We start from the raw sequence: 10,984 nt of genomic DNA, 5'->3' as shown, positions 1-10,984 counted from the left end.
ACAAAGAACTTTTAAAGATTTAAGAATTCTGATCAATGTAATGACCAAACATGATGCCAGAGCACCCATGATTCAATGGCATACTAAATTCCTAACAGAAATAGATGATGGACTTAAGGTACAGATTGAGATGCTTTTCTCTCTCTCTCTCTTTTTTTTTTTTGGAGATGGTCAATGCAGGAATTCATTTTTCCTCACTATCCATATTTGTTACAGGCCTTTTTTTCTTTCTTTCCAGAGGGGGAAGTAAAAGGGAGAGAAAATAGATTTTTGTTCATTGAAAATTTTTAATTAAAAAAAATCTTGCCATTTAAGGATTTGTTCAAGGAAATTAGAATGTTCAACCTGGAGAAGAAAATGACAGCATAGGATACAGTAGTTGTCTTTAAATATTTGAACAGTTGTCTTATGGAAGACATATTAGAGTTGTTCTCCTTGGTCTTACAGAAAAATTAGTATCAATGGTGGTCCTAATGTATGGAAGTTACAGTGAAGGATATTTTGAAACAATATAAGAAAAAATTCCTAACAATTAAAGTTGCTCTAAAATGTAAAAGTAAGCCTCACAAGTGGTTGTGGGTGTGGGTAGTGTGCTCTCCATCACTAGAATTTTTCAAGCAGAAAAAGCTGGATAAGCCCATATTAGGAATGCTTTAAGGGAAAGGTTCATGCTGTGAGACTTGGATTTTAAGGTCTTTTTTCAAGCCCAGGATTCTAAGATTCTCAAATTGAAAATGAGCTCTGCTTCTTTAACTTATCAGGAAAAAGTCAACAGCCAAAGAACAATCCTAATTGTGGAGAGATTCACAGATTTCTCTCTCTTTATTATCTCTTATCTATCCTTCTCTCTCTCTCTCTCTTTGTCTTTCTCTCTGTCTGTCTGTCTCACAAACACAAACACACACACACACACACATCAGAACCTAGATATATCATCTTTAGATGCTTTCCCATTTCTAATCTTAAAGGCTTACAGACAAAAAGGGGAGTACCAACATGTAGAAACAAAACAAAACAGACAAAAATCCCCTAAAAAACCCTGTCCTACCCCTATTCCTTCTTTTAGAAATATTAAGAAAGCATTAAAAAATAATCCTAGTTTTAAACCTTTGGGCTAACCTGAAAGTAAAGTCTTATCTGTCTTTATCAATTCTTAAACAATATTCTGTTCCCCTCTCTCTGATCAGACCAGGAAGGACTCCTTCCACAAAGTCATTAAAGTGGCCCAGACTTGGCCCCTTAGATAGATATACCTAAGATTAGTAAGTAGCCTCTTTCCTCCAGCCTTGAAGGAATTAAATAGAAGAATGATCTGCTTAAAAGTGGAAGTTTCTTTGATTTCTCCTGCTTAATGGAAGTTAGGATGGTATTGACCAGATGGGAGGGAGAATCATTATAGGTAGTAGTCAAAGAGGGATGGCATGATTTTAGGAAAATTATTTCCAAGGGCATGCCAAAAGTTATGCTATTTGATGAAAGAAACTGTTAACTGAACTTTTATCTTGAACTCTAGCTGCTTCATCATGTTAAGAAATTTTCCTCATTCAAGAATTCTATAAAATTATGACTTCAAAATGACTTGTATTAGAAAGATGTCCATGGGTATGAGATGCTGTCAGCTAAGCTGACAATTGTTCAAATTTAGAGTAATCACCAATTAACAAAATGTTTCTTGCAAAGTTGTACCTACAAAAGAAAGTACAAAATTTTCTTTTACAAACAAGAGGAACCTAGAAGGAATAGTCTAATAATTTAAACTAGGACCAGTTAACAGTAGCATGAAACTATATTTGTTTCAATTTGACTATATATTTTTAAAGTTTTTTTTCAAGAGTACATTGTATAATTAAGTCATGATATTCTGTGTGATGGCTTGAATAATTTTCATCTCAAGCTTGGTCATTTGAAACAATGATATAAATTGGATTATAGCAAATATAGGGGAAGAAAAGAGTAAATGGGAAAAGATCTAAATCTATGGTAAAGCTCTCTGATTTTTGCCCTTGGGGGAGCCTTTGGATGTGACTACCTAAAAGGAAAGTCCTCTTCCAATATCATATTGTGGCATGGTGGCACTCCTGGTGTCTGAAAGGTTATGCCAGTGGTACAAAAGCTCTAGCTTTGGTCTAGCTTTTGAAACCAGCTATACAAGAATGTATACTTGTTATTTAAGGACAGGATGGAGGCTCATCAGCAAGGCAATTAATTTTGTGGCCACTGCAACTCTATAAAATCATCTCTTTTCCTACCTCATAGATAGATTGGGATCTACAGTGGGGGAATAATAATAATGATGATGATGATGATGATGCTACATTGATGTATAACTTTAAGATTTGTAAGCGCTTTACACATACATATATCTCATTTGAAGAAGTACTCACAGGGACAAAAATCACAGAATCATCAAGTGGGCAACCTAGGAGCTAGCCAGCAGCAGAGAGAAAAAGAAAGAACTTGACTAAATGGAATATCCCTCTGCATCAAAAGTACAACAGGAATTTACCAAAGGGGTGGGGATCATTATAGATGGGAGTACTAAAGCAAAATTTGTTCATGAACCTTGAAGGCTTCAACAGGAAAGAGTAGATAAAAACAGAGGACATTCATTCCCCAATTAATAAATGGTTAAAGGATATGAGCAGGCAGTTTTCTGAGAAATTAAAGCTAATTATAGTCATATGAAAACATGCTCTAAATCACGATTGAGTAGAGAAATGAAAATCAAAACAACTCTGAGGTACCATATCACACCTATTAGATTGGCTAACATGACAAAACAAGAAAGTGATAAATGTAGGAGAAGATGTGGGAAAATTGGAACACTAATGCATTGTTGGTGGAGTTGTGAACTGATCCAACCATTCTGGAGAGCAATTTGGAACTATGCCCCAAAGGACTATAAAATGGTGTATGCCTAGCATTATCACTTCTAGTTCTGTATCCCAAAGAGATCATAAAAATGGGGAAAGGATCCACAGGTACAAAAAGTATTTATAGTAGCTCTTTTTGTGGTGGCCAAGAATTGGAAATTGAGGGGATATATATCAATTGGGAAATGGCTGAACAAATTGTGGTATATGAATGTTATGGAATACTACTGTACTGTAAAAAATGATGAGCAGGCAGACATCAGAAAAACCTGGACAACTTATGTGAACTGATGTTCAATGAAATGAGCAGAACCAGGAGAACATTTCAATCAGTAACAGAACCAGTAACAGGCACATTGTAAGGACTAACTTTGATACTCAGCAATGCAAAGATCTAACACAACTCCGAAAGACTCACAATGGAAAATGCTACCCACTTCCAGAGAAAGAACTTTGGAGTCTGAATATAGATGGAGGCATATTATTTGCTCTCCTTTTCTTTTGTTTCTTCTTTCTTGTAATTCCTCCCATTAGTTCTAATTCTTTACATCATGACTAATATGAAAATATGTTTAATATGAATGCAGAAGTAGAGCCTGTATCAGATTGCCTGCTCTCTTGGGGAGGAGGAAAAAATTTAAAACTCAAAATCTTATGGAAGTGAATGTTGAAAAGTCATGATTAATTATATAGAAAAAAAGAGGCTATTTTATGTAGAATGAACAGTTGGAGCAACAGAATGGAGGTAGAAATGAACATCTATTTCCAGGGCTCACATTGAGATGTCATTGAAAAATCAGGTTAGATAGGTAGGGTAATATAAAGAATAGTGACATGGAACCATTAGAAGCTCCAAACTAGAGGTCTGTCATTTTGAAATGAGACTTTTAGCAAGATTAGTACAGCAACTGTATGCAAGGTAGATTAGAATGGAGAAAGAAGGCAGGGAGGATGTCATTCTACAGGGACAATAATTTGACTAAATAGGAATTGTGTGCAAAAGATTCAATGGAAAGACAATCACTTTTCTATTTTAAAAAAAGAGAGAAATAAACAGTTAAGTTGAAGCATTTTTAACATTTCATATTGTCATTGGGTTTGTTTGTTTGTTGATTTTCAGTACCTACAGTTTCTGACACTTTAAAAAAAATTAAATTTACAACATTCAGTTCCACAAGATTTTGAGTTCCAAATTTTCTTCTCCACCCTTTCCCCTGCTCTCCCCCCATGGCACCATGCAATCTGATACAGGTTCTATAGATGCCTTCACATTAAACATTAGTCAAGTTGTAAAGAAGAATTATAACCAATGGAATGAATAACGAGGAAGAAGAAACAAAACAAAATGAAAGAGAGAGAGCAAGTGGTTTTCTTCACTCTGCATTTAGATTCCTTAATTCTTTCTCTGGATGTGGACAGTCTTTTCTTTTTTTTTGGCGGGCAATTGGGGTTAAGTGACTTGCCCAAGGTCACATGGCTAGTTTTTGTGTTAAGTGTCTGAGTCTGAATTTGAACTCAGGTCCTCCTGACTCCAGGGCCAGTGTTCTATCCATTGAGCCACCTAGCCGCCCCTGGATGGCCTTTTCCATCATGAGTCCTTTGGAGTCATCTTATAACCTTGCATTGCTGAAGGGAGCCTAGTCTATCAAAGTTAGTCATCACAGATATGATGTGTCTGAAATTGTGTACAATGTTCTCCTGGTTCTGCCCTTCTCACTCAGCTTCAGTTTATATAAGTCTCTCCAGGTTATTATGAAGTCCATCTGCTCCTCAAGCACAATAGTACTCCATTAAATTCATATACCAAAACTTGTTCAGCCATTTCCCAATTGATGGGCATCCCCTTGATTTCCAATTCTTTGCCACCACAAAAAGAGCTGCTATAAATATTTTTGTATATAATGGTCCTCCTCCCACTTGTGTGATCTCTTTTGGATACAGCCTAGTAGAGGTATTGCTGGGTCAAAGGGTAGGCACATTTTTATAGCCCTTTGGGCATAGTTCCAAATTTCTCTCCAGAATGGTAGGATCTATTCACAACTCCACCAACAATGCATCAGTGTTCCAATTTTCCTATATCTTCTCTAGTATATATCATTTTCCTGTTTTGCCTTGTTAGCCAATCTGACTGGTGAGATGTGGTACCTCAGGGCTGCTTTGACTTGTATTTCTCTAATCAATAGTGATTTGAAGCATTTTTTCATGTGATTATAGGTATCTTTAATTTCTTCCTCCGAAAACTGCCAGTTCATATTCTTTGACCATTTATCAATTGGGGAATGACTTGTATTCTTAACATTTACAATTGTTTTAGAGAATTTCCTGAACTGCTGGCAGGAAACATGGAGTAACAGATAGAAATGCAGGAAATACTTTGGAAAGTGAAAAAGTCACTTCTCGTAAGTACTCATTGATTAAGTTTGACATGACCAGTAATACATAAGCAAACAGATCTGGCACAAGAATTTAAGTAATATTACCTGCTGGAAAGGCAGGTCAGATTTCAATGATAATTTCAAAAGTGAAGTGATTCAGAACTTAAAATAATTTTTTTTTCCCAAGGAAAAGATAGTAAAGCAAAAGGAGAAAAGAAGCCCATTTGAAAGAAACCCTGTGTGTTTTAGTTCTCTTCCATCTCTTGGATGCTTTCCATATTAACTCTGAGATAAGAGGAATGCTTACCTTGACAAGAATGTTATCCTGCAGACTGATTGGGTATCTCACTGACCCTATTGTATCGTCCCCAGGCTCCAAACAAAGGATAAGGTCACAGAAAACTTAAATTCATCTAAAGAAAGGTCTCCAGACCCAGCTTTTATCAAAACAAAGAACAGATTTGAAGGCTTTAGAGCCATTAAATGGTTACCTAGAGACTATCCTTTCCCTACAAATGAGATACAGATTAGATGAACCCGAATGCACCAAGGAATTTTCAGTAGAAATAATTCCCAGCCAGGCCTGTTCCAACAGAACCCAAATGTATGAATTTAAATGAATTACCTTTCACTTCATTTTTGTCTTTTTATTATGTATTACATTTTTTAAACAAGTATATGTTTTTACTTGGTTTTCTTCAGGTGAATATTATATTAAACAAGAAATAACGAATATTTACAAGCATGAAAGTAATTTGCACATGCCCCTTATTAAAGTATATTAGAATAAAATCCATGTGTTTACAGATTACTTAATTCGTTCAACAACATCTCTGAGCAATGCAGATAAAATTGAGTGGGCTAAATAAAGAATCTAACATAAATGAATGTAATCATCTGTCCCTACTTAACTTCTATATTCTAGGGGGTGCATTATCCCCTTGATTTATCAAAATTATCTAGAGAATTTAAGTATCCTGTGGTCCAAGAGTCAAACAAACTTAGTTGGTTGATCATATTTTTTTTTTGAAAGGCACTGAACTGTCCTGTTGCAAATTAATTCACAACTCTGACCTTTTTCTTTTTTATATAAAAGGGATGTTCCTGTAAATTTCATCTTGCTTTAAAAACTATAGCATCTGACATACTGAATTGTTATGAGGATCAAATGAGGCAATGTATACAGAGCAAAGTCATCTATCATTATTATTATTATTATTATTACATAACTCGGTAGGAAGACACGGATAGTACAAAATCAAACAAGGATTGCTTGTTCCCCATTTCAAAGGAATTAGGAAAACAGCATTAGAAAACAGAATTATTAGCAGGCAAGACCAGCCTCATTTAAATAGATAAGCATGGCAATTAAATATCTTTAAAACTACAAATACTGAATGAATATGACATTTATATCCCATACAAGTAAATGGATAGTGCTCAAAGGGGGAATCACATGTCAGGACAGCATGAGGTCATCTTACAATATGAGGGATGGTTCTATATAAAGGAGATAAGATGTTGAATTACTTCAATGAAGAATCAGAAAGGATTTTCAGGCAGATAAATGGTTTAACCTGGAGGAAGAGATTCTGAAGTACAGTCATAGAAATCCCCTATTTGTGCCTAGAGTCTTGAAGACAGATTCTAAGGATATAAAATATGTTTAAGATGGATAACGATCATCATAGAATATTGAGAATGAACAAATGGTAGCAGTACTACTAGACTGGTTTCAACTGTACCATAAGCATTTTATGATATGCTTCATAATTCAACTCAACCCTGAAAGTGGCAAATGATATGGTAGGTCTTTTGTTTAAAAGTATTTCATGCCTTACTATATTTAAATTCTCAAACAAGCAACACTAAGTTGTTACAGATGTAGCCTTTGCATTTAATTTCTGGAAAAGAAAGAAGAGGTCAAAGTCTAGAATATGAGCTGTGATGTTAGTATAATACATATCCTTGTTTCCAATTGCTAAGCTAACCATTTTCTACAGGCATTTACTTTGGGAGTAAAGTTACAAAAGGGGGGAGGAGTGCATCTTTTCAAAATAAAGCAAACCACACATATCTTTCATGTTTATCACATTTTAATACTATTTAAATTACTAAAATTGTAATGGTCTTTTTTTTGCTCACACAACCAGAATTTAAAGTTTCTTCAGATATTTGCAAATCTGTCTTGCTAGGAAAAAATGGTTGTGACACAGAATAGCTAACAACCTAAACTTTGGAATTGATTCGAATCTTTGCTTTAGTGATTGACGTGAATGTGGCTTTAATACTATCTTTTATTATCAAGATAAGTCTCTCTTAGTACTTAATCGGATACACTTCACACACTCATTCATAATTATAGTGAGAATGAAATAATATACTATAGTTGAAAGCTTCCTTTTGGTAGATTACCCAAAGAAAGAGTAGAGAGTAAAGAAAACTCCTAGCAATTCCCATTTTGTGACACAATGATCATTTTCAAAGAATGGATTGGATGTGGGGATAGCTAAACCAACTAATAACCTGTATGTAAAAATCTATTTCTCTCCCTTTCCATTTGTATATTTTCCTAATTATGGATATTTCACATGAATTTAAATACTGACCGGAATGCTTGGTATAAAGGATGCAGAAGGCGAAGGTAACCTTGGGACAAATATGTCAAATATGATGTGATGGCACAGTTACCCGGAGATCCAAAAGCTGCTATTCATTCTTCTATCTTTACCGAATCTCAGAAATCAGGGAAGCTCCAAATTTTCCTGTTGTCCACTGGTAAATTGTTGGGGGATGGGCTAGAGTCGATGCACATTTATCTTTGTGCACACCAGAAACTGTTACAGATTGTTTATTATGCGGAGTTTTAAAAACTCATCTTTTTGCATACATTATTATGGAAGAACTGGGACCTGGAAATTACAGATCTTCATCATACTAAATATTTCTTTTCCTAGTGACTATAGTCACTCTATTAAGTAATTACTACTTAATTGCTCCTAGTTCTAAGCCGCCAAAGTGAGTTGAACGTTATTGGCATTAAATGTTGACATTCTTTACTCTGGTATATGAAATTAAATGTAACAGATACAACACGATACAGTCTCGCTCCGAGACTGTTGGAATTAGCTAAATGCAATGAACTCTCTTGGAGACTCTTCGACTTTATTAGGTTTTCCAAAGGAATTTGTGTTTGCGGAGAAAGTCCAATTGTATATACTGTTAACCATCCATTTATTTATTTATTTATTCAACAAACATTTACTCGTCCAGTGAGGCGCAGTGCCTGATACTTCACCCAACCGTGCGCTTGGGCAACGAGAAACTGTGGGGATTTCAGGAGAATGGGGCAGAATGGCCTCTATTAAGATGGGTAGAACACTGCAGATAAACGCTATAAGGTTGTCCAGTTCTTGGACAACCTTGCAACCACGAGGCATCCTATCTGAGAGGTAGAAATGTGAGTCAAGGAATTCACAGCCTGGATTCTACATTCCCCAGAGTGACAAGTCTCTCTCGCGCGCGCTCTTGAAACGCCCTAGGGGGTGGGGGGGGGGGGGGGGGGGGGTGGGTCGGGGGAGGGGGGGTGGCGGGGGGGGGGGGGGGAGCCTGTTTGGCCAGTTCGAGGGTTGCACAAAGAGCAAAGGGGAGCATCGGTCGGCTCGGACGCCATCTACCTAGGGCAATGCTAGCCGGATTCTCCTCTAGATAACAAGCTCAGGGGTGAGAGATCCCGCGGGCTTCCTCCGCTCCGTCCCTTCATCCAGACTGAGGAGAGACGCAGAGTACCTCCCGGGCTGCCAGGCTCCGCGAAGCCCTCCCGAGCTGAAGGCGGGAGAGGGAAAGAGGGGAGAGGGCACTCCGTTTGACTTCCTGAAGCCAGACAATGAGGAGCTTGCAGGAGAATTCCTGCCCTATTCATTCCAGGGCGCCGAGGCGGGGGCGGGGGGGCAGCATTACCCGAGGGTTAGCAACCAAGCCCACCCCCCACCTTCAGCCCAACAATTACACAACAAAAACCTTCCAAGCAGGAGCCCTGGGAACTGTGAAGTCGGCGGATGCCAGCTAAGTTGTCTACCTCTTTTTTTAATCTCTCCTTCCCGCTACACCTCCCCCCTTCAGCACTCACACTCTCACCACTCCAGCCCACCCTACCCCTACCCAAGGAAAATAAATAACATTGCTTTCAAAGCACCCGGTAGACGTCTCCAGTCCCTCCAAAGGGAGTCGGGCTAACTCCAAAGTTGGGCAGCGCAAAACTTGTCTAAAAAAATCTCCAAGCAAGGAATGCGGGCTCTGGGAAAGGTGGCTGCAGCCAGTCCCCAGGGAACAGGAGCTCCCTGGAGTCCCAACTGCCCAGGAGCCAGGAGATCCCTCTGGGGCTTCCTTCTTAGATTCTCGCTGGATCCCCTACGCTGACAACCTGGAGCACACTAGCCAGGGATCACGAGCTATGCCGAGAGAATTGCTTTTCCACGCGAACTCCCTTTAGCCTCGCAGCCGGCGAAGCCAAAGCCTGGAGCCGCGACCCTGCAAGAGGGTCAGCCCTCTTCATACTCCCGCCTGCCCCCTCCCCAGAGCAGCCCACTGGGGTAAGGACAATAGCTGGGCGCAGCGGCGGCATCTCCAGGCTCACCTCTCTGCTGGCACTGCCCGGCGGTCCACAGCAGCAGCGCTGCCACCATCAGTCCCCGGCCGCAGCAGCGGAGCATTTTCCCCGCTGTCTCCAGCAGCAAAACAGCCAGGGGAGCTTCTCCGGGGAAGAAGAAAAGCTGCCGCCTCTCTCCTTTGCTGGAGTGCGAAACTGTTCAGGCTTTCCCACTCCCCAGAGCCCGGAAAACCCCTCCCCCCCGTCCCCACCCCCTCCTTATCGCGGCCCAGTCCCCTCCTCTTGCTTCACTGAAAGACTCTCAACCATCCTCTCCCTTAGTCCCCCAGACCCTTTGAGGTTAGAGTTTGCCACCAGCCTCTCTTTCCCCAGAGCCTGTCCGTTGGGACTTCTATTTGCCTTCCTTTTGCTACATTTATGGGTACAGCTCAGAAGCAATGGGCATCTTCTTAGTCTTCATGGAACCACAGCCTCCAGCCAGTACTTGTAGGCTTTCAGTTTGGGTCTTATTAGCCCAGTTATGAGACTGCTGGAGAATTTCCTCCACCATTCCGCTTCACCATCAGTTTCCCTTTACTCTGAGCTATCTGGCTTGTCCTGAGCCTGCATGGAGCCAAGGTGATGGAAATGATCAGGAAGAAGAGTTAACAATGACTTGGAGAAAATAGAAAGGCAGGCTCATATTGATGGAGTTAAGCAGTTTTTCCAGGTTGAGCAAAGTAGCCCATGGGAGAGGATTCCAAGAAAATATTTGACCTATTGGCCTCTCCCTCCTCCCCACTGTGGGGCCCTGCCATCTGGGCTCCCTCTGAGCTGAGCTACTCCCAAACATCCCTGCCCACAGTCAGACGGTAGCCATGGAATTGAAATGACCAGTCTTCTTAAAACCAGGGGAGATCAGGGGGAAACAAGGCTTTCGGGGGAGGGGGTAGAAAAGGGGTCGAGAGAGAAAGATATCATGGACTTAATTATTGCAGACAAATATGCATGGATATTTACCCACCTTTACATTTGTGGAAAGAAGACTAATTTTATCACAAACTCCCAGGGATTTAGTCATATTGTGAGATTACACCTGTTAATTGCTAAGAATTTTAACTTCAGCTTTCTCATCTGTTAAAGAAATC

At 39.5% G+C, this 10,984-nt stretch overlaps 1 protein-coding gene across 1 annotated transcript in view; it reads right to left on the bottom strand.

Annotated features, from left to right (window-relative positions):
• LAMA1 (laminin subunit alpha 1) overlaps positions 1–10,086 on the bottom strand; it is a 200,534-nt gene extending 190,448 nt beyond the window's left edge. The window contains exon 1 of the mRNA XM_069099665.1: positions 9,885–10,086. Coding sequence (XP_068955766.1) covers positions 9,885–9,960 — 76 coding nt within the window. The 5' untranslated portion in view covers positions 9,961–10,086. The remainder of the gene's footprint in view (positions 1–9,884) is intronic.
• Positions 10,087–10,984: the final 898 nt, after the last annotated feature.

The sequence above is a fragment of the Petaurus breviceps genome, unplaced genomic scaffold, assembly GCF_028583685.1.
Source record: "Petaurus breviceps papuanus isolate PSGF00001 unplaced genomic scaffold, PetGlider_PUasm1.0 38, whole genome shotgun sequence".
NCBI lineage: Eukaryota > Metazoa > Chordata > Mammalia > Diprotodontia > Petauridae > Petaurus > Petaurus breviceps.
The sequence above is the reverse complement of the archived record's forward strand: the minus strand, read 5'-3'. Positions and strand labels throughout refer to the sequence as shown.